The sequence below is a fragment of the Gymnoscopelus braueri genome (genome assembly GCF_963280865.1).
Source record: "Gymnoscopelus braueri genome assembly, chromosome: 15".
Lineage (NCBI taxonomy): Eukaryota > Metazoa > Chordata > Actinopteri > Myctophiformes > Myctophidae > Gymnoscopelus > Gymnoscopelus braueri.
The window spans coordinates 48,988,275-49,013,895 of NC_137620.1; the positions used below are offsets into that span (position 1 = coordinate 48,988,275).

Sequence of the window (25,621 nt, forward strand, 5' to 3'; positions counted from 1 at the left end):
ATTGAAAATATCTACTCTCAAATAAGCATTTCATGTTATCTTTAACACTTGCACATGCATTAATTGACACAAACATGTTGTGTGCAATGAAAATTAAGTCTGCATCAAGTGAAGCTTGAACTGGCGACCTTTAAGTTGTAAGACACACGCTTAAGCGAGAAGCCATTGGACCAACAGACCTAATCTAGTGAAAAAGGAGGTCAGACAGATGATACAGTTTCACGCAAATAGCTGAAAAATCCTGGGTTTAAGTGTTTTTCAAACTGCTCAAAATTGCGGAAAATCTAAGGGCGGAGCTTGCTGGTCAAAGTGATACATGTGTTCTTCATGAGTCAAGGCACAAGTGTAAGCAAGTTTCACGACTTTCGGCCAAACGAGGCATGACTTATGCCTGTTTAAAGTTTGAATTTTTTCAAAAAATTGCTATAGCGCCCCCCTTTGGCCAATTGGAGTAAGATTGGTTTCAGTGATATTTGGAATGACCCTCAACCTTTCTGCAAAGTTTCAAAGAAATGTGAGTCTGCATGTATGTGTTAGGGGCAGATGAATAATTTTCATAAAACTGCTATAGTTAAAATCGATCTCCTCCTGGGATTTTTGAGTAATTTGCACAAAATTCTTTACACATGAACTTTGGACCTCTGCCGACAAAACGTTAGTAGTGGATTTTCCATAAGTGAAAAAATGCAGAAGTTATGAGCCAATGACTGTTTTTCATATAATTCAAAATGGTGGGAGATCTAAAGGTCAGAGGTCAAAAGTCAGGTGAAAGTTGTTCAGAATGAGGAGACGCATATGTGTATCCAAGTTTCATGGCTGTAGGTCAAACAGGGCATGAGTTGTACCTGTTCAAAGTTGCCATTTTCAATTGAGTGCTATAGCGCCACCTTTGGACGAAAGATTGTGAGAATGATTTCTTAATAGTTTTTCATGACCATCTACCATATGGCCGAGTTTCGTAAAAAGCGACAGCACGGTTCAGCCAGAACTGCGAAAAGCGGCAGAAGAAGTGACGGAATAAAGGGAATAATAAAACAGGCCCAGAGCTGAGCTCTGGCCCCGTAATAATAATGTCAGGTAGTGGAGACGTTGTGACATTTAGACATTGATTCAATCAATCAATCAAAGTTTATCTATAAAGCACAATTCAGAGACTTAAAGACTTAAAAATGGGGGGGGGGAAAAGCAGAGATGCATATAAATACATTTATTTAAAAGAAATACAAATAATTCAAAAGAACAAGTAAAACAGAAGAGAAATGCAGCTAAGTAAAATCAATGCAAAAAAGATGTGTTATATATAAGATTTATTATAAAAATGTCCACAGATTCATAGACCCTCAGATCCCCCGGCAGACTGTTCCAAAGCGTGGGACCATAATAGCTAAAAGCTGCTCCTCCATACTTTTTAGTTTTAGTCTGTAGAATGTGTAGGAGACCAGCGCTAGAGGATCTTACAGTACGTTTTAACAGCGGGCGACTCTCCGGACGATCGCCGGACGACATCGTCCAAAAGATAAATTAAATCCATCTTTTCAGATCAACATCGTCCCCCCGCCCACTTTGCCAGTAGTTGCCGGCTCTCATAGACATATAATGCACTTCTGGAAAAACACTATCCTGAATCGCCCGCTGTTAAAACGCACCGTAAGGGCCCTGCCGGGCACTGAGGAAGCATTGCTGACAAGTAGGAAGGTGCATTCCCATTAAATGACTTCAAAACCACTAAAATGATCTTAAAATCTATTCTAAAACTGACAGGCAGCCAATGCAGGGACTTTAAAATAGTTGTAATGTGTGTCTGTGTTTGGTCTTTGTCAACACACGAGCTGCTGCGTTCTGGACAAGTTGTAACAGACCTATAGTTTATTATGTAAGATCAGACAGGAGAGCATTACAGTAATCAAGCCTGCTTGTGATAAAACACTATTCATTGTTGTTCTACTTCCTACAGTTTGAATCATGGAGGAGAACACTGGACACGCCTTAAGAGATGTGAGTATCTGTCTGTCTGTCTGTCTGTCTGTCTGTCTGTCTGTCTGTCTGTCTGTCTGTCTGTCTGTCTGTCTGTCTGTCTGTCTGTCTGTCTGTCTGTCACATTAACATGTTATGCATTGTTTTATACTCCGTTGGCCCCTCCCTCCCTGTAGTCAACTAACTAAGTACATTTACTCAAGTACTGTACTTGAATACAATTTTGAGGTTGTTTGTTTTTTTACTTAACTGGAGTATTTCCAATTTTCAGTACTTTTACTTCTACTCCACTACATCTCAGAGGCAAATATTGTACTTTTACTCCACTACAATTATTTGAAAACTTTAGTTTAGTTACTAGTTACTTTGTAGATGCAGATTATTAATACAAAACATACATTAACCACTTCAGCCCTATATACATTTCGGCCATTTGAAAATAGTCGATCCACAAGCTCACAATGCGTTGTGATGCGATGCATTGTACTATTAAAAAAAAAAAATTATACATTTCATACATTTGAAAACTTTTGAAATTGGGCATTCTTTATGATGAGTACTTTTACTTTTGGTACTTTAAGTACATTTTGATATCAATACTTTTGTACTTTTACTCAAGTCAATTTTAAATTACGGACTTTTACTTGTAACAGGTTATTTCTACATTGCAGTATTGATACTTTTACTTAGGTAAAACATTTGATTACTTTTTCCACCACTGCAACTCCCCTAGAATGTAGTGTAAAAAAATAAAAATAAAATTAATATAAAGTTTTAGACTCAAATCTTTTCTAATAAGGATAATTCCTTTAACAGGTCCGTTCATGAAAGTCCTTGCGGTCTTGTTTCCAATGAGGGCCTGTGAGCAATTAGGGGTTAAGAGTCTTGCTCAGGGACAAATTTCATTTCGTCGACATATTTGCTGGCCTGGCCTGGAATCGTCGCGGGCTCACTAACCACTCAGCTATGGCCGCCCCTATATATATATAATAATATTTTTTAATCATAATATTCCTTGTCCTGAAAACCAGTGGTGGACAAAGTATTTACTCAAGTAAATACTCTAGTATTGAAAAGTATTAACTACTATAACAGCACTTTTTGTTTATAAATAAATGTGATGCGTTGTGAGCTTATAGATCTGATACTTTCACTATATTTGAAATAGAGCTTAAGTGGTTAACCCATTAAGACCTGAGGCTGATTCTACAAATGTCTTATAAATCCTGGTTCTCAAACCTTTTCATGTCAAGGACCCCCAACATTATATGTATTTGGCCGTGGACCCCCTTCACAAAATATTTAGTTCCAGGGACCGCCAGAAGCAAAGATTTGAGTTAAAAACATTCACTTTAAAGATACATATATATGTTACAGTATGATTGGAGAACCAGTACGATTGAAGAAGGCTCGCTCGTTTTTACCACCCACCCAGCAATTCTGTAGAAGCAACACTAGAGGGAGCCACAAGCCAGGCTTGTGCACAAGCATATATTGCCGCGACCACACACACACGTGCGCGCGTGTGTGACCGGCTTCGAGTGCTATCAATGCATTGAATGGGGAAATAGGCGAGTTTATTAGACCTTTCAATGGGCGAAATAGGCTACTACCTACCCGCGATTTATCAGACCATTCATTCAGGAGCTACTGACCTACTTGGAGGCGGAGCAGTCCGCACAACAATATTTACGATTCTGTGCCTATCGGTACATAACTCAAACGGCGCTGAGTAGGCACAGGCGAACGTCACACCGTTCAGGACGGCAACTCGGTCGCCTTAGCTCCCTCTGTGGTCCTTCACGGGGTGACAGTTCGCCTGTGACTGCGCGCCTCCGTCAGGGTCCAAAACCAAAAGCGAAACCTAAACTGAACTATTAAGTCATGTCAGTTGGTAGGTTAGTATGTCTTGATAACACCCAATGAATGGTCTGATAAATCGTGGGTAGGTAAGTAGGTCGCCTATTTCGCCCATTCAAAGGTCTAATAAACTCGCCTATTTCCCCATTCAATGCAGATAGCATTCGAATCAGGTGGACTGTTAAGATACTTTTATTGTGTTCTGCTGGCTTTTGTTTTAGTTTCTCCCTGACACACACACACACACACACACACACACACACACACACACACACACACACACACACGGAGGAGGAGAAGGAGAAGGAGGAGGAGCTCCTCCTCCTCGCGAGCCTCGCTAATAAACCCTGTCTCGAAAAGCCCCGCATCGCCCCGAAGCCCCGTGCCTAAAAACGAGCGCTCTGTCTTCAATCGTACTGGTTCTCCAAACGTACTGTGACATATATATTCAAAGATTTGCACACATGTTAAGATTTTTTTCAAAATAGTAGATCTACAAGCTCATAGCGCGGCACCGAGCTTAATAAAACATTATTTAATTATTTTTATTTTGTATGTTAAATACTTAAACCCACTTCACTGAATGGAGTTCCTTAGGGCTCTTTTTCCCTCTACACCAAATATGTTCCCTGAAAAATATCAGATCTACAAGCTCACAACCACACATGGTTCCTCAAAGAACCTTATTTGAACCATTAACCACTTAAACCCCTGCATCCCAATGTTTGCCATGTCTTAATACGTGAACATTCATCAGAAATACCAGATCTACAAGCTCACAACGCTTCATGCTGCGATGCATTGTGAGCTTGTAGATCTGCTATTTTCAACAGAGATTTGGAGCGTGGAGGGAAAAAAACTGAGCAGACCAAATATAGAGCCCTGGGACACACCGGTCCATGAAGGGTTAAAGTGGTTAAGGGTTCTCAAAGTGGGGTCCGGGGACCCCCAGGGGTCCTTGGGGGGTTCCAGGGGGTCCCCAGCTAAATGTGTTCATACAGCATCACTCATTTTAACCCCTTGTTTTCTATATTCTACACGTTGGCTAATGAACCCATTCAGACCTGGAAAGCATCTCTGTGTCATTTTACATTTATCTTTATATTTAGAAACAGCTTTTTCACAAACGTCTAAAACCTCTGATCTCCATATTATAACTTTATGACTTTTTACCTAAGTTAACCCTTTCAGACCGAGAACGCATCTGTGTCATTTTACATTTCTTTGGCTATTCAAAAATAGCAGATCTAGAGTGCCGCGCGACAAGCTTGTAGATCTGCTATTGTTTTGAAAAATCGTGAAAATGTGTTCACATCTTTGAATATATATTTTTCCATAGCAAACATTTTTTACTCTGTTAAGACTTCTGGGGGTCCCTGGAACCAAATATTTTGAGGTGGGGGTCCGCAGCCAAAATTCATATAATTGTGGGGGTCCTTGACATGAGAAAGTTTGAGAACCACTGATATAGAAACATTTTTTTTTTCAAAAACCTGGATTTAGAAGACATTTGTAGAAGCAAAGATTTGAGTTACAAATGTTTTCTTTGAAAAATATATGTATTCAAATATTTGCTAAAATTTTCAAGATTTTTTAAAAATAACAGATCTACAAGCTCATAGCGCGGCACTCGGTGCCGCGCTATGAGCTTTTTGAATAGCCCAAAGAAACCTAAAAAGACACAGATTCTTACCCGGTCTGAAAGGGTTAACGTCCTACTTGATCATACTACAGCGTCACACAAAAGCATCAAAAGTATCAGATCTACAAGCTCGAATCGCGGCGTGAAGCGACGCGTTTTGATCTTGTAGATCTGATACTTTTGATGCTTTTGAATTTGAATCCTGAAAAGTACCAGTTTTGGAACATATGAGGCTTCCACCTGAATCAGCCTCAGGTCTATACTGTATGTGTTACAAATAGCAGATCTACAAGCTGTGTGTGTGTGTGTGTGTGTGTGTGTGTGTGTGTGTGTGTGTGTGTGTGTGTGTGTGTGTGTGTGTGTGTGTGTGTGTGTGTGTGTATGTGTGTGTGTGTGTGTGTGTGTGTGTGTGTGTGTGTGTGTGTGTGTGTGTGAATGATGTTTTTAATTTACTGTATTTTTATTCTCATCAGATTTCTCTCATCTCACTCTGGACACAAACACAGCACAGAGAAGACTCTCTCTGTCTGAGAACAACATGAAGGCGACACGGATGGAAGAGAGTCAGCGTCCTCCTGACCATCCTGACAGGTTTGATAGAAAGGTCCAGGTTCTGTGTTCAGAGGGTCTGACTGGACGTTGTTACTGGGAGGTAGAGTGGAGTGGATGGGTTGAGATAGCAGTGACTTACAGAGGAATCAACAGGAAAGGAGAGGGTGATGACTGTCAGCTTGGATTCAATGACAAGTCCTGGAGTCTGACCTGTAGAGATGGTCACCATGATAACAGATACTTTGTCACACACAATAGTAATGACACTTTCCTTCCTGTCCGTCCCTCTGACTCCTCCAACAGAGTAGCAGTGTATCTAGACTGTTCTGCAGGGTCTCTGTCTTTTTACAGAGTGTTAGAGGACACTCTGACACACCTTTACACCTTACAGAACACATTCACTGAACCTCTCTATGCTGGGTTTGGGGTTTACACTGACTCCTCCTCTGTGTCTCTGTGTGAGGACAGACAGGGTGACGTATCATAATGTAATAATCAGGAACAGGTGTGGTGGGGGGAGGGGGGGCTCTGTGTGTCTAACACATTTAAACATGAATATTGTATAGATGTATAGATCCATGAATTCAGTGGTTCTCAATTTGGGGCCCGGGGACCCCCAGGGGTCCTTGAGGGGGTTCCACAGGGTCCTCAGGGACATTCATGTATATAGCATAAAAATCAGTGTAACCACCTTAACCATAATTATATACATTGAACTCTTTGAAAATAGCAGATCTACAAGCTCACTACGAGTCGTGTCGCGTTCCTATACCCGGAACATCAACTGGTTGGTCCAGGCTTTTATTTTCAAAAACTAAAAAATAAAAGCCTGGGGTCCCCAGTTCAAATATGATTATTTTGGGGGGTCCCCAGTTCAAATATGATTATTTTGGGGGGTCCCCAGTTCAAATATGATTATTTTGGGGGGTCTCCAGTTCAAATATGATTATTTTGGGGGGTCCTCAGTTCAAATATGATTATCTTGGGGGGTCTCCAGTTCAAATATGATTATTTTGGGGGGTCTCCACCTATAAAAGTGTGAGAATCTCTGGTCTAGAACATTTAAACATGAATATTGTAAAGTTCTATTAAAAATGGGTTTTGTAAATCATTGTATTTTACCTTTAAAATGTCATTTCTTCATTAAAATGAAACCAATGCTATTGTATCTACATTGAGCTGATGTTACATTCATTAATACTATTGTGTTAATAAAAACTACAAGAAAGAAAAACATTAGGACGTCATTTATTTACAGTGTACTGAGATAACACACACACACACACACACACACACACACACACACACACACACACACACACACACACACACACACACACACACACACACACACGTTTGTATTACTGTATTGTGAGAACATCAACATGATATGACATTTTATGAATTCCATATAAATTAGCTTTTTGTCATCTTTAAGCTCACAGTCAGGGGCGGATTTAGGGATCTGGAGGCCCTTGGAACAGAAGTGTATTATTTGTTTGCTATTGATTTGTCAGTTATTTAGTCTGGCTTAAATATAAAGTAACTAAGTTAAACACCTGCCGATCCTGTTGTTTTTCCTTTTAGTTAATTATTATCCTTTCAAAGTAAAAGGCCGATTGTTACAAATGGCATTTTAAAAAGTTAAAATACAGAGATAAGAGGTGTCTGCCCGACATTATATGTAATGTGGCCCCCTGGAGTGAGTGTGTAAATATAGTGGCCCTCTACATCATTAAACAGACAGTATATGTAATGTGGCCCCCTGGAGTGAGTGTGTAAATATAGTGGCCCTCTACATCATTAAACAGACAGTATAATGTGGCCCCCTGGAGTGAGTGTGTAAATATAGTGGCCCTCTACATCATTTGAAAATAGCCGATCTACAAGCTCACAATGTGTTGCATTGTGTGCTTGTAGATCTGCTATTTTCAAAATATTTTCATACATTTGAAAATGTAGTGTATTTTGCAAAAGCATGACAATATAGTTGAAAGGAAGTAGAAAGGCCCAGACCAGTAATGTTCCTCAAGTCGATTTATTGGACAACAAGAACGAAATGACAAAAGTCATATTCTACAAGCTGTGTGTGTGTGTGTGTGTGTGTGTGTGTGTGTGTGTGTGTGTGTGTGTGTGTGTGTGTGTGTGTGTGTGTGTGTGTGTGTGTGTGTGTGTGTGTGTGTGTGTGTGTGTGTGTGTGTGTGTGTGTGTGTGTGTGTGTTCAAATTGGCTCTATAAGTCCATAAATGTGTATTATGATACCACATTCCCCCCTACGGAGGGCCCTATTGGTCCTTCGTAAACGTGGGTACAATGAAGAAAATCAAAACACAAGCAAGAAAACCATACTTCAAAAACATACTCCTCAAAAAGACAGAACTCATCACACCACAACATCAACATCTTCTTGGCCCCCCTTGATAGACAGATTACTGGGACACAATCAGACCAACATAAAAACAGGCATTAAGATTACACAGTATTGTCATAAGGTGATTCACATTATATTTAAAGTAAAAATAGTCGGACTGCATAACAAATCAAACAAAATATCAGGAGAAAGAAGCGTGTCGACTCACATCCTGAGGCGTATTTCGTCTGACACAGAAAGGCAACACTGGGACTGACTTACTTCAATCATGCTTAAAATACAACACAACCCAAAACATTTCTACAGCTGACACAGAGATTCATTAACATCAATTCATACACCGAACACCGCTGAGCGTGGTATGGCGGTTATTCTAGATGCATAGAATAAACATAGATACAATCCCCTGTGTGCCAACCAGGCCTGGAATCTCGTCATTTTAGGGACAAGGCCACTTGGCCTTTGGTGTTGTAATTTTTTGGAGGGCACAAAGGCCAAATGCCAGGGCAGGAAGACCATCCAAAGAAAAAAAAAGATTTTCAAGTCCAAAATGATTTTTAAGTCCACGGAAATAATGAATTTAACTTGAAGGTTAAGGATGATTGTATTTTAATATATTATAAGAATAGTATAACTATCTGTGAAATATAACCCATTTATTTCACAAAATAATGTGTTGGCAAATGACCAATATTTAGTTATATAGGTCTCAATATGTCACATTCAGCCTTGGACTTCACTGACTGAAGTAGGGGTCACATTAATCACATTAGATACACAGATTAGAGATGTTATGTATTTTCCCCATAAGTTATTTTCATTCAAATGAAATGTGATTGAACTTGCACTAATAATGACTTTAGTTGATTTTTCACTCTTTAAAATATAGTATTTCTTAATTATTAATAATTACAGCTTGTAGATTGGCTATTTTCACGATTTTAAATTGTTTTTAAATAATAATAAAAAAGGAACATACAAGATTTCCACCGGACAGCGATAATATATAGCCAATATATTGTTCTGTATCAGCATATGAGTCAGTTTTTGCAGATTTCATTCTAATTGGCTACGGTCCGGGTACTAAAGTATAATTCGGGTCCTGCATGGGCGCACGGATTGAAAAAGGGAAAAACCACTTGAATTCTCCTATTCTCGTTCTAGGGAGGAAACCAACATAGAGTGGGTCAGAATGGACCCAGAATCAATAAAACGGCCCGTTTACTGCATGAAGCACAGGATCAAAAAAACGGAAAAAACAATTAATTGAATTCTCCTATTCTCGTTCTAGGGAGGAAACGAACATAGAGTGTGTCAGAATCAATACAACGGCATATTCTCCCTTCTCTGGCGAAACAAAATAACGAGAAAGGAAAAAAGGAAGAAACGGACGCCATTGGTTAGTTCAACTGTGGGCAGGCTTGCTCCTGATTGGTTACTGCCCTGTCAATCTCCCCCCGCCGTGTGTCCTTCAAAATAACAGTTACCCACTTCCCGTATGAAATATTTTTTCACAGATCTTCTATTTTTCTTACTTTCAAGTAAGTAATGAATGAATGAAATTATGTTTTCATAAATAATTCCGCGGAGATAGTGCAGGGGTCCGTGAAATTGTTGATATATATATATATATATATATATAAACCTAATCTAAAATATATATATATAATACTTTTTTGTGTTATTATTTTTATTTTATTTTTTATTATTGTGTCATTATTGTATATAATACCTTTTTGAAGGTCACATAGCGAAGCATGATCTTGTAGATCTTCTATTTTTCTTACTTTAAATTAATCCATTAATTAAATTAATTAAAATATTTAGTATAAATAAATAATGAATTGTAATGAATGTAAAAAAAACCGGCATCTCTTAAGTTTCTAATTAGTAGTCTGTCTGTCTGTCTGTCTGTCTGTCTGTCTGTCTGTCTGTCTGTCTTGCCCTAATCTTTGCAAATGCATTATGTATTGTATTTTTGGCCTACTTGTTGTTAACTAGTTGTACGAACGCTTGTTTTATTGTTGTATTGTTTTATTGGATCTTGTGTAGTCGATACAATTATTTGTTTTAGCTCCTGCTCATTTGATTTAGCTATTTTGTCTCATCTGTTTAAGGAAATAGGTAGCTGATATATTGCACCTTTACCTTAGCGCTAGGTATACTCTTGGTTGCTTGTTTTTGCAGAAAATGCACTTAAGACTTCTGGTGATTAGTAGTTTTTGTTCCCTACCTATGTTGAATGCACTTATTGTAAGTCGCTTTGGATAAAAGCGTCTGCTAAATGACTGTAATGTAATGTCCATGATAATAATATTTCATGTAAGGGGGTGCCTGATTCATCTCCATCTTAGCTATGGGGGTCCCTGTTTCATCTCTTTCTCAGCTAAGGGGGGCCCTGCTTCATCTCTCTCTCAGCTAAGGGGGTCCCTGCCTCATCTCTCTCTCAGCTAGTCCCCTCTACACTTATGTAATATTACTAGAGATAATATACAAAGGCAGTCTGATTGAATAAATGACAGTAATAATGTGTGGGTATACTTTTGTGTTTTGTAAATGATTGATATGCAGTTTGGGTCCCAAGAGTCCCTTCCTTCCTAGAAATGTAGTGGAGTCAAACTAAACAAACTAAACTAAACTAAAGTAAATATACTTAACTGTCAACAACTGAACAGTATTCCCAGTTTAAAATACAAAACTCCAATTGATTAGATTAGGGTGTATTGTGTCTTAGGCCTACTACATACATTTATAGAGGATGCTATTGATCTTGTGGAAATGTCAACAGTATAGTAGGCATGTGTCATAAAGAGAAAATTATCATTGTATAGCTTACAATGTCTGTTTCAGGTGCTACTGCATATAATACAATATGCGTGCTATGATATAATATTTGAGAAATGAGTAGCCTAAAGTTTAGTAGATCTACAAGTTTGTAGATTATCTATTTTAAAATCTATCTAAAAACTTTAGATACTAATACATTTTATTTGTATAGCACCTTTCATGACATGAAATGCAGCTCAAAGTGCTTTACAGAGCAGGAATAAGCAACAAGTGATTTAAAAAAACAGTACAAATGATTAACAATACAGCAAAAAAGAAAAGCAAAGAACAACATTAAAAACATAGCAAAAAAGACAGTGAAAAAAACTGTGAGGAACCCTCTTAGCTGAGAGAGAGATTGAGCAATTTGCAGGTTCTTAATTTGCATTCAACATGATCAACATTAATATGTAAAGTGTGTTGGAGCGTGTTTCACAATTTGGCTGAATTGTGATGAATAGGCCAGGTAGATAGGCCATTAACAGTTAACTACTACCACAACACACACACACACACACACACACACACACACACACACACACACACACACACACACACACACACACACACACACACACACACACACACACACACACACACACACACACACACACAGAGAGAACCTAATCCCGTTGATTCACACACGACAGATTTAAGAAAATGACTGGTTATTTTATTCCTTGATTAAATTGCCAATACTAGATATGCAACATTCCCATTTTTGCAAAGATGGACAGACTACTAGTTATAGCCATTTAAGTCAAACACTGCTGTAACACTGTTATGGTGCCACATCTATGTGCATTTTTAGTGTGACTATTGTCATGGTGGTCCCCTGATAAGTGATCAGTGTTTCTGCCACGTTTTGTGCAGATTGGAGCAATGGTGCGCCTCTCTGGCCCTATGGGTTCCCCTTGGGGCTTGTGGTGGCCACACGTGGCCCCTGCTGGGACTATTGTCATGGCAGACCCCTGAACAGTGTTTGTTCCCAGTTTGGTGTGGATTAGAGCAACTGTGCGCCTTTATGATAGTATAAAGACAAGCAGTAAGATTTCATTATACATAGTGGGTGGTTAATAATGAATACATATTTAATAGGTTACTTCAATTATACCAGTTTTACTGAATGGTCTTAGTTGTGTGGATGCATGTGTTGACCTATTTTTTATAATAATAACAATAATAATCAATATTCAATAATCAATGAGTTGTTTTTCTCTTAGAGCGACAGACCTGTTTCTATTAACCTGTTGAACCCTGGAGAGAGTTATGGTAGCTCACAACACGTCACCCTGCTACGCCTTGTAGATCAGCTATATTTAAAAATGAGTAAATATAACAGATCTACAATCACAACGTGTCTCATCACGATGCGTTGTGAGTTTATAGATTGCCTACAGTTCCAAAATGCCCGATCTACAAGTGCACAACGTCTCTCATCACACAACGGTGTGAGCTTGTAGATCAGCTTGTAGATCGTCTATATCTACTTTCAAAATAGCACAAAACAGCCGATCTACAAGCTCAACGTGGGACATTGTGACACTGTGACAGAGAGGGGGGGGGGGACACAGCTTGTTGAGTTTAATTTAACATAAATGATCTGCTTTCTTTTCTTATTGGTGTGATCTATCTATCTATCTGTTACAACCCAGCCTAGGGGTCACTAGCCTGGTAAATCCCCTCCCTCCGGAAATCTCATTTGCATTTGATTTCAGGGAGGTCTGGGATTGCGAAGGGAGTAGAGATGGCCGAACACTGCGTGTCCGAACCAATCAGCGGCTGCTAGGGGCGGGATCATCCAATCACCTGCCTAGTAGCTTGAAAAAAAGAAAAACTGTCTGTCATCGATTCTGCGCCCGGAGTCTCAGATGCAAGTACGCTGTGAAACAAAATGTGTGTCGCAAGCTTTCTTCCATTTGACGGTGTCAGGTTAAGGGGTCACTAGGTGCAACATAAAAGATAGACTCCCTCCTTCCCCAAACAGTCAGTCCACACAGGTTGAAAATCCCAAGAGTCAAGGATTTATTTGATATTCAAGATAAAATCATGTACCCATTACCTCAGGGTGGGACCATAAATAACTAAACAAAACAAAACCTATACTTACCCAACATGAAGGAAACCAAAAGTAACGGAACCGGTGGATGGTGTGATTGAGTGGATGGTTAATAACTTGGTCAAAATACCAAAAGTAATCACTCCTACCAATGAGAGGGAAAGACATACACAGGGCAACTGTCTGTCTGTCTGTCTGTCTGTCTGTCTGTCTGTCTGTCTGTCTGTCTGTCTGTCTGTCTGTCTGTCTGTCTGTCTTGTAGGTCGGCTATTTCAAACTTAGTTGATCTACAAAGGTCTCAATGTGTCACATCACAATACATTGTCAGCTTGTAGATTGACTATGTTTCAAAATGACAAAAAATAGCAGATCTACAAGTTCAATACTAGTCGTATCGTTATTCGCTGTGAGCTTTAGATCATATTTATGGCAAAAATAGCAGATCTACAAGCTCACAACATGTTGCATTATAACGTGTTGTGAACTTGTATATCCACTCGAGGTGTTGTGAGCTTGTAGATCATCTTGCAGATAAGCTTTATTTAAAATAAAATGTGCAAATCTACAAGCTCATAGATCATTGGTAACCAACCGGTCGACATGTCGATCTTCAGAGCCGTCACAGTCGATCACAAACAGGTTTTGTGTGTATTGAGAGAGGAGGCGATGGATCAATCAATTGAACAGAATATTAGCACTTAGAGATTCGCAAGAATGTAAAGTGCGATATAAATTAAATGCATTATTATTATTATTATCATTATTATTATTATTATTATTATTATTATTATTATTATTATTACCCTTATTATTATTAGTATATCTAAATGTGAAGATTAATTGATGAGAAAGTCAATATTGTGCTTTGAAGATTAGATATCTGTAGCATAGCAATATAGCAATTTATTTCATGTCCCTGTGTGTTTAAAAAAAAAAGTTTTCCTAATATTTCTGCCCTTTTCTGAATTTTTCACAAATTATTGCCATTTTGTTTATTTATATTTAGACTACTAGCCTTTGTGTGGATGTGTGCAAATAGATTGAGCCTGTCAGAAATTGCTAAATTAAACGATGTCTCTTACTCATGGTGTTTTTTTGGAACATATTGCAGTGGTAGATCTCGGCTTACACATTGGAATAAAAAGTACTCATGGGCTTGAAAAGGTTGGTTACCACTGTTATAATAATAATAATAATAATAATAATATCTCAAATTAATATAGCCCTTTTCTGAGTACCCAAAGATGAGGGGCATGAGAAAACAACAAAGAAAAACAACTTTATTAGGGGGGGGGGGGGGGGGGGGGAACTAAGAAAAGGCTAAGACTAAGGAATAAAATCAATAAAAACAATAAACTGTTTAGATCATCTTATAGATAAGCTATATTTAAAACTAAACAAAAATAGCAGAAGCTCACAACGCCTCACATCGTGTGGCGTACGGCCACCTAATTTACGGGAGCACAAAGAGAGACTCATTTAATTGATTAATTCTTATTCACATCACAGTATTAAGTGGGGTGTGGCCCCGTTGACCACCTCCAGCCATAGTCAGTTCTGTTCATAACTCACCATTTGTTTAGGGCACAGAGCGGCCGTAACCTCATCACAGAAACACAACTGTAATGTTATCAGTCAGTCAGTAGATATTCCTCGTTGGTCGTCCAGTAGGCATGTAACTCCATAGCTGTCACTCTTTTTCTATTTGTTTATTTTATTTAGAGTAGCCATTTAGTTTGTACCGCTTTTTCTACCCAATGTAGTCGTCATGCCAATTAATTCCTCTCCACACACATGTCTGTGTTGTCACTGCTGTTGTATCCTACTGACTCACCTGGCAGTGAGGAGCCCCCACCAGGAGGACGTAGAGCCTTCGTTCTACTCCTCCCGCCCAACACTCCCCGCTGACAGGAGCCCCCCCCAGCCCGTAGGAGTAAATGCAATGACCAGTATCACCCTCCTCCCCGCTCGGCTTCCCTCCTCCCAACACGGGCCAGTTGTGTTCACATAGACGCTCATGCCTCCTTCAATGCATGAGTTTCTAGCAAAGCCACTTCTTATCACCTGACAGGGAGGAGTTTCCTCTGTAGGACGTAGCGCGTGGAAGGAACACGTTATTCCAACCAGTTCCTTTCCCCTCCATCAAGCACCCCGGTTGACCAGGGGGAGGCAGTATAGAGACCAGGATTACTACATGTTTTTGTGAGGGTATTACCTACCCTAGGAGACACGGGGAGAACATGCAAACTCCACACAGAGTAGACCCTTTCACCAACCCCACCTAGGGTATGGACACTGATGACGCGGAGGAGAAGACACGCCCACAGCGCCCACAGCGCCCACAGCGTCCCCGGCGGGAATCAAACCCAGGACCTTCTAGCTGTGAGGCGACAGCGCTACCGACTGCGCCACCGTGCTCCGGTTCTCATACTTTTTAACTTAAAGGATCCCCAGTTTAATACGCATTAGGCCACAGACCACCATTTGATTCCATTTGCTATCTCTGGGACCCCAATCTATACTATGACGGGTCCATTTGGTTCAATTTGTTAGTCATGTAACTCCTCAAGGACCCCTGGGGGTCCCCGGACCCCAGTTTGAGAACCACTGAAGTCGGGCATTCATTTATGAAAAAACAAAAGAAGTTTAAATATGGAAATACAAGGTTTCTGCCCGACAGTGACAATATACTGTATATCGTTGCTGTCCGGCAGGAAGCAGCTAACTCCATGTTTCCACTTTTATATATTTTTTCCCATAAATCAGTGCTATTGTGTGACACATGACCTTTACCACTATTAGTGACACATGACACGTGACACTAGACCACTATTAGTGACACATGACCTTTGAAACAATATAAATGTCTCAATAGAAGAGCAGGGAAAAACTCAGGTCAATTTGGACACGATGGACAATTTCACAAAAGATTTTATCCTCTGCGATAAGATTATTGTGTTTTTATCGCGATACACAATCATTAGGATCATCGTCCTATCCAGGCACATATGAAGCCTCAGAATGTGTTGGCTACATGTATCTTCTGGTGTGAGTATTGTCTTGGCAGACTCCTGAACAGTGTAGTTTGGTGCGGATCGGAACAACGGTTCACCTCGCAAGTCCAGATGTTACGGATGTTAAGTCCGCCGTCCACTTTTAATTTTAATATAGGATAGGAGCTGCATGGAGCACACCTTATAAGTACAGTGAGGTTATGCTTCAGTCAACATAAAGCATTAAAACACTATATTTACATAATGGTATAACAGAAAGTAGAAAGTCTTAAATGAAGTGCTAGACATCACAGAGACAACATGGAACAAGTCTGCCTGGTTGCCATAGCGATGTGACCCACGATTCCTAACATCAACCACGTGCGGCTTGGTGATGAAATTAGGATTAAACTCAAGGAGTCTATTAAAGCAGAGAAATGTTCTAATCACTTAAACCCTATTTTATACTTTATTTAAAAATAGTGAAAATAACCGATCTAAGGTCACTCAACCCAGCGCATTGCATTGCGATGCATAGTGAGCTTGTACATCTGCCTATAAAGGCACAACATACGGAAACCAGGATGAAAGCTGTTAGATCTCACTGTCAGTTTCCCTCTTTGACAAAACAAAAGTACATTTTAATTCCCCATTGATAGTGTAGACTTCTAATGTCTGCAGGACTGTTCTTTCTGCATCCATTTTGATCTGATTTACACTTTTTAAACAACTAACTGTTTGACATCAGTCAGCAGGATGTTCACTGTCTGACTGAAACACCAGTCTAGCTGAACTTTGCAGATCTATATGTGATACAACAGTGCCCTCTAGTGGAGGATCTTGGTGACTTTGAGTCAGTATTGCAGTTCGATGTTGTTTAAGACTGTGGAAGATTCCATACAGTAAATACAACATTATACATGAACACATTTAACATTGTCAACAGTATAAAAACATATACTTCTTAATAACATTACGGAATTAAGTTTTGGTAACACTTTATATGATGTTGGCAATTGTAAACATACTTATAATGCATTACATTTTACTCATAGCACATTTGATTGATTTATTATTTACTGTATAAGCACTAATAATTCATCATAATGCTTTATAAGAAATGATCACAAAGCAAAAAGCATTTAATGACATAATGTTAGATATTATATTTGCAGAAACCAAAAAGTGGAAGAGCCAATCAGCGTCTGCACTCAGGGCCCTCTGATTGACAGTTGTAAGCACTGATAAGTATTCATGAATGTCACCACCAAGTAGATCGGCACAAAGTGAAAACCATTAAATGTTCAAGGCCATGATCCAGGCCAGGACAACGAAAATTGCAAAAATGTACAACTGAAGAAAATATTGCTAAAAAAAATCAAACAAACAACTTCAAATGTAGGCTCCCCATGGCAGCCTACACTACTACTACTACTGAGCCTTTCCCCTTACGGTATATACTCTGAACACTCCTCCCTTCAATTTCTAATCAATCCACCACAATACAACATCAATCCACCCAAGATGCTCCCCATGTTATCATAAGCTAACAGGATTAACAGGCACCTCCTCAATCAGATCTTCAGGCTCCAATCACACAAACTATACAGCTAGGCTTCAACAGGCCGCCCCCCAATAGCAGCATCTTCCTGTGCAGACAGACATCTTCCAGTCACAACACAATGTTGCACCAAGTTACACGTTTCAAGCATGCAGTGGTGTTCTCTAGGTTTTTTCGGAGGGATACGATAATCATTCCCTGCACGACATGCGCGTGGTCGTGGAGATACGCTAGTGCATTTTCAATGGATGAAATGATTAGCAACAATCACACATGAAAGTGGCACGATGTAACATTTTTTTTATAGGGAGGCCAGGGCCGAGCTCATGCTTCCTTCAATGCATGAGAGCCAACTGACCTTCTTGTCACCTGACAGGGGGGAGTTTCCCTGGTTGGACGTAGCGCGTGGAAGGAACACATTATTCCAAGCAGTTCCCTTCCCCTCCATCAGGCGCCCCGGCTGTCATGGGGGAGGCGGTATAGCGACCAGGATTACTACATGTTTTTGTGAGGGTATTAACTACCCTAGGAGACACAGGGAGAACATGCAAACTCCACACAGAAAGGCCCTTTCGCCAACCCCACCTAGGGTATGGGCACTGATGACGCGGAGGAGAAGACACGCCCCCAGCACCCACTATGTAAAATCAATAAAATGTAATGTTGTCCAATCTGTATGGTAGAGTATGTTAATACAATATAACGTATACAATCGGGGTGTTTTTCGTGTTTTGTCTCCCTGCTCTTTTATTGAGACATTTAGATCGTGTCAAAGGTCATGTCTCTTCTAGACACAGGATCTGACACGGATTTTGACCTGATGGTCAAGATTCAATGTATCCCCTGAGCAAGCAGGCACTATTAGCTAAATGGTAAAACAGGGTTCAAATCCGGGGTCAAAGAGGAAAGTTATATAGTGCAGCTTCAAGGCATTACAACAGTAATTTCAATGCATTGTTAAAGGCAGATCAGAATACGTTATTGATGCACTTAGCACTCAACTGTCTGAATAATAGTGAATGTCTTTTCTGAGCTTTGCTCTCAACACTCTGTCAGTTATGTAACATAAGAGATTTAAATAGGTTTAAATAGGATTAATTGATTAAGTCTTAGAATCAATTATTCTCATTCATAAATGTTCAGGGTTACATTTGTAAAAGAAAACAAAAAACAGAGGCCTTTTTCTCTACAACTCAAGACCTATATATTTCTTTAATCTTTGTATGACTAATAGCAAAAAATAGCAGATCTACAAGCTCACAGCGTGTTGCAATGCGGTGCGCTGCGACCTTGCAGATCAGCTAGTTTTTTTTTTGGGACAAAACAAATGTTGGTCAACATTTATTACTAATGTGGACCAACATAGGGATGCCAGAGTTAATGTGATTAACATATTTTTTTTGTATTTAAAGGCATACTAGGTAACGTTTTCAACAAAACTAAAGTTAAATTGTATATCTTTTGTGAGTGGCAAAAGTTTCACAACACCCACTCCATGAATTTCACCCCCGGAAGCCTTTTATTTATATATTTTCTATTGAACGTGGACTGGGGGGACTTTCCCGGGAAAATGACGTTCCTGGCCAACGTCATGACGTCGTGGCCGACGTCGAAATACCGCAAAAGGTTTCCTGTTTGGCCAGGAACTTCCGCGCTAATAACAAAAAGGAACCTCACGCTGATTTTAAGAGAATGTAGGATTGGAAGATCGAAAAAGAACAGAAAAAGAAAGCACAGCTCATGGTAACTAATGCTCCACTGGCTAAGAGAAACGATCCGTAGATAGTTAAAACAATTAAAAGATCGCTTTTTGAAACGCTTCCGGCTTCCGGTGAAAACGAATGGAATTCTGGGTAATCGAGGACTACGTAAATTGTATGCAGTGACGGTAGTGACCAGCAGAGGTTGCTAAAAATCGTTATTTGTGATTCTGCATTGTACAACTTTAAATTGATGAATAGTGATATAAGCAAACATAAATATCTCATGGAGCTACTTGCGGTTTATACCAGGGTCAGTCCACTTTATGTGGATTATGCGGTCGACACACACTGACTTTTTGCACCTTAATCCCATGTATAACGCACTGACTTATTTTTGTCTTTTATTGTGCTTTTTTCTTTTTTTTTCTCTAAGCACCTTAACGTCCATAAGTATATCATGTACAGTATACACATTGCTGCTATGCTCAGGCACCTTCGTCATATTTTTAAATCTCAGGTACTAGTGTAAATATGTAGATAACTTTTTGGCCTTTTGTTGTTCTCTTGTTTGATCTTCCTTCCCACTTGCCCCCCCCCTCTTCTTCCTCCCCCTCTTCTTTCTATGGAAATAACGTTGCGATGGGAACGATGTACGAAAACGAATTTCATCCACTTTTTACCTTGTAAACCTGTGATGTGACAATAAACCTGATTCTATTCTACTGTTCTACTGAGGTACAGTTACCCAACTCAGCCACAGGGTGGCATCTCAGTGCAGCATCATGTGGCAAAAAACTGATTATTATTAGAAGAGGTATATTTGTCACTAACAGCAATAACAGAGCAGTAATGCATTCTTTGTTTTTACATAATAATTTATGATCACTTTAGCATTGTTATTGTTCTTGTATTGTTATATAACATATTGTTAGAAATTAATTTAGTTTGGAAGATTTAGTTTGAGCATGGCTCAGTGTGAGCTTTAGAATAATCCAACCTTTAGTATGGTTTAGCCTTTATGAAAGCATCATTTACAAAAGTGTGAACATGTGAGTATTTAAACATTCTAAACAATATACAGTAGTACATATTTAAAGGTGTAGGGCGACAAGGGAATCCAGAGCTTCTTTTCAGTCAGATCTTGGTGAGTTTCTGTGGCTGCAGCTCAGGGTCAAAGGTCATGGTGAGTCCAGCCTCCTCACCAGAGAAGGGAACCATCTGAGTCCAGATGCAGATCAGGACCTGATCTGCATGTGAACTCCTGAACTGCATACTGGACTCAGAGTCCAGTTTGCAGTTCACTAGGTCCAGGCAGTGGTGGAAAAAGTACTCATATGTCTAAACATAAACGTAAATGTTTCAATAGTAATGTAGAAATAGTAATGTAGTTACAAGAAAAAGGAATTCTAAATTTACTTGAGTAAAATAACAAAAGTATTGGTATCAAAATGTACTTAAAGTACCAAAAGTAGAAAGTACTCATTATGCAGAATGACCGTTTCACAAGTTTTCAAATATATAAAAGTCTGAAAAATATTTTGGAAATAGCAGATCTACAAGCTCACAGCGCTTCGCATTGCGACACGTTGTGAGCTTGTAGATCTGCTATTTTCATTTTTTGGCTATATATATTGGGCTAAAGGGGTTAATGTATGTTTTGTAATAATAATCTAAATCTAAAAAGTAACTAGTAACTAAAGTTTTCAAATAATTGTATTGGAGTAAAAGTACAATATCTCAGAGGCAAATATCCTCACCTTCTTAAACTAATTCAGCTTTTTGAAAACAGCCGATCTACAAGCTCACAAATATTTTCTAGGGGCCAAATACAAGTTGGGGGTTCTGGACATGAAAATGTTTGAGATTCACTGAAATAACGTATTCATTGTTATGGAAGTATGGTATGTATTAATGTATGTTGTGGGCAGCAACTGTAATGCAGATGCCTTAAAGTGCTACTAGTTTGGTTGCTATGATAACGTATTACATATCCACATAATGACAGCACTTTACAGTGCATTGAGAGTATTTCTATGAAAACAGCTGTGGCCAGCATGACCTCAGGTAGCCTACAACTATCTCACCTCCTTATAATTCAAGAATCAATGAATTAATAATCAGATTATCCATGTAATTATCAATAATTTAGCCAGGGACCCACTGGAACCCCCCCAAGGACCCCTGGACCTCACTTTGAGAACCAACCTTTTTTACCTTTTTTAAATCTTTATTGACAGTAATAAAGACAAACACAAACAAAGAAGTCATTAATAACCTAGAGTATAGACAGAGCCAGGGGGATCAGAAGAAGAAGATATTGATAGATAGATGAATGATGAACAATGTGTATTCATTCATACAGTCACTGAATACTGTGAATCAATAGTCTGTACAAAAGACAATGCAGGCGTTTTAACTTGTTCTCATGAGGGGTGAAGCTTGGGTGTGGATCATGTGTCATCATGTCAGCCTGATAATCTATTGTTTGTTTACAGTCTTTACATAACTTAGATGGAACGTTGGGACTCGTTCCCTTCTCTGACTCCGTGCTGGTTCCTCTACTGACTCCTAAACACAGAGGCAGTGTCGGAAAAAGTACTCACATTTTGTACTTAAGTAAAAGTATCAATACTGCAATATAGAAATACCCTGTTACACAAGTAAAAGTCTGGAATTCAAAATTGACTTCAGTAAAAGTATTAAAATATAAAATAAAAAAATATTGGTATCAAACTATAAAAATGTACTTTAAAAGTACCTAAAGTAAAAGTATACAATGTTTGAAAATAGCAGCTCTACAAGCTCACAACGCGTCGCATCGCGACAGGTTGAAAACAATACAGGCATGCACTGTATGCAAACCAAAACATGAACTAAATACATAAATAACATTATCACTGTGTAGATGGGGACACTTACTATATTTATAAATGTATTAATTATAAATGTGGATCCTCTTATCGATCAAGTTCCTCATGGATCCTACAATTGATCCTTTTGGTAGTTGTTGGCAAATTTGACAAAAGGTTGGCAAACGTTTTACATATCGTCACCTTCTTAAACTAATGGCATAAGTAATTTGTTTAAGTTTTTCAAGAAAAAAAATAAACTGATCCAAAACAAAACTATTTGATATTTCTTAATCATTTCACCCAAAACGTTTATAACAAATTATGACTATTAACATAAAAATAATACCGTCTGTCAGTTATGTAGCGTAAGAGATTTAAATAGGTTTAAATAGGATTAACCTGACTTAGGCCAAATGATTTACTGATTTACTTCAGACTTAGGTAATTTTTTTGGCCTAAGTCACAAAACCATGTGACTTAGGCCAAAAAAAAAGCCTATTTTGGCCCAAGTCACACTATGGGAGTTAGGCCATTATACTAAAAGGGGAGTGAACATCATGAGTCTTTTCAATTAGGAGATGGGCCGTTTTATCAGAGGTGGCCAGTGTCATGAGGAGCTGACTTAGGCAAAAATATCATTTTCCTCAACACATGACTTAGGCCATTAGTTTAGCAAGGTGACGATACAATGGCCAATAATTCATAACTTCTCACAGACAAGGCAATGCGTAGCACTGCCACTTTAAAAGCCCAATTTATGCTTCATCGTACAATGGTGTCACACACACCTAAAACAGCCTTGATCTACAAGCTCACAACGCGTTGCATGAATCGCACCTCATGGTGAGCTTGTAGATCTGCCATCTTCGTCAAAGGCAAGTCCTTCAGTCACCTAACATTTAGCGACAGAGTTAGACGCCACAATACTATGGAATGCTAAACCTGCCGTATCTAGATATAAATACATAAATAAATAAATGCATTTATGAAGCAAGAAATGCTCAAGTAAATAAATAATTGTGCAAAGAAATATACAATTAAATATTGAAATGTATTCATTTATGTGACCATTTATGTATTTATTTATTTATTTATATATTTATGTATTTATTTAATTATTCATTTATTTTTATATTTATGTTTTTATTTATGTTTTAATTATTTATGTATTTATTTATTGATTTATACATATATGTATTTATTTATGTATTTATTTCCTTATTTATTTACGTATTTATTTATTTAATAATTTATTTAAACATTTAATTATTTATTTAAACATTTAATTATTTATTTAAACATTTAATTATTTATTTATGTATTTATTTCCTTATTTATCTACGTATTTATTTATGTAATAATTTATTTAAACATTTAATAATTTATTTAAACATTTAATTATTTATTTAAACATTTAATTATTTATTTAAACATTTAATTATTTAATTATTTAAACATTTATTTAAACATTTATTTAAACATTTATTTAAACATTTATTTAAACATTTATTTCATGCCGTATTTCATTGACGGTATGTTAATGAGGGGGCGTGTCTTGCCGTCCCATTCAGGCTTTAGCAATCAAACCCAGAGCGATCAAACACCAAAAAAATAACTTCCAGCCCATACAGCTGGTCAGTGGTCAAATGTATTAATATTTTGTTGATGATGATAACTGCGTTTATGTTCATAATAATTTGGTTTGATTTGATAAATTAACAAATAACAATGAAAGCCATAATATATTTAAAAATATGAAGCAAAACTAAATAATATATAACAATAAATAAATGCTTGGGGATAATCCCCAACATGTTCATAGGAAGAAATGAAGAAATGAAGACGTATTTACTCCTACCCCCTTCGTATATAACCTTCCTGATTCATATAAACAATTACAATTTTAAATCTATATCATAAATCCTATGATATCTGTATAAATTAAATATATATTTAAAAAAATCTTATACATATGATATTTACACACACATATTTATTACAGAGAAAACAGAACCGAATGTTTGTGCAATCATCACACAGTAGCCTACTGTTACTGTATGTATATTAAACATATCATATTCATCTGCAGTCATCCATCACACAGTTGTTCTATTAAATAAATGATATTAATGTCTATTATGGCTGTTTTGGACGACTGGGCACCTGGACATCTGGGCACTATGGTACATGTGGGCACCTGTACAACTGGGCACTAGGTACATGTGGGCACCTGGAGAACTGGGCACTATGGACATGTGGGCACCTCTACAACTGGGCACTGGGTACATGTGGGCACTATGGACATGTCGGCACCTGGACAACTGGGCACTAGTGACATCTGGGCACCATATTTTTGGGACGACTGGGCACCTGGACATCTGGGCACTAGGGATATCTGGGCACTAGGTACATGTGGGCACCTGGACAACTGGGCACTAGGGACATCTGGGCACCTGGACAAGTGGGCAATTAGGGGTGGAGACATCTGGGCACTAGGTACATGTGGGCAACTGGGCATTAGGGACATGTGGGCACCTTGACAACTGGCACTAGGGACATGTGGGCAAAAAAAAAATGGTACCACCTGGACAGGTGGGCACCTTGACAACTGGGCACCAAAGCCATCTGGGCACCATGGACATGTGGGCACTAGGGACATGTGGGCACCTGGAGAGGTGGGCAAAAAAACCATCAGGGCACTAGGGACATGTGGGCAACTGGGCACCCGCCGTTCTAAAAATGGTTTATGCCACTTTTCAAGGTTAATACCATGGTATGTTGTTTTATATAATGGCTTATACCGTATTTTTTTAATGGTATGCCTTTCCAAAACGGTATGTGCCTTTCCAAACCGGTATGCACCGTTCCTGGGAGTGGTATGCTGTTCCAAAATTGGTTTATACCACTTTTTAAATGGTATGTCGTTTTATATATAATTATCTATAATAACACTATTGTAGTGGCTATTTACTAACAATAAAAACTCAAAAGCGACTGAGGCACCAGGCAGCGAATCTTATGCAGATCAGGGGGTAATTGGAATGAGTCCATTGTCCAGACAGGCAGCGAAGTTTTGTGGTATTTATTTAGCTCTCCAAGATGAACAATATAGAAAAAGGATGTTGAAATGTTTGCACATTATAATCAAAACACTATAATAATAATAATAATAATAATATTAATAATACTAATACTAATACTAATACTAATACTAATACTAATAATAAT

At 38.4% G+C, this 25,621-nt stretch overlaps 2 protein-coding genes across 2 annotated transcripts in view; both read left to right on the plus strand.

The window, feature by feature from the left end:
* The window catches only part of LOC308102376 (protein NLRC3-like), a 46,324-nt gene extending 39,273 nt beyond the window's left edge, over positions 1-7,051 (plus strand). Inside the window, exons 12-13 of the mRNA XM_080452062.1 lie at positions 1,955-1,995; positions 5,950-7,051. Of these exons, the coding sequence (XP_080308188.1) occupies positions 1,955-1,995; positions 5,950-6,515 (607 nt within the window). The 3' untranslated portion in view covers positions 6,516-7,051. The remainder of the gene's footprint in view (positions 1-1,954; positions 1,996-5,949) is intronic.
* LOC308102372 (uncharacterized protein) overlaps positions 1-25,621 on the plus strand; it is a 1,220,233-nt gene that overhangs the window by 1,116,687 nt on the left and 77,925 nt on the right. The window lies entirely within an intron of this gene.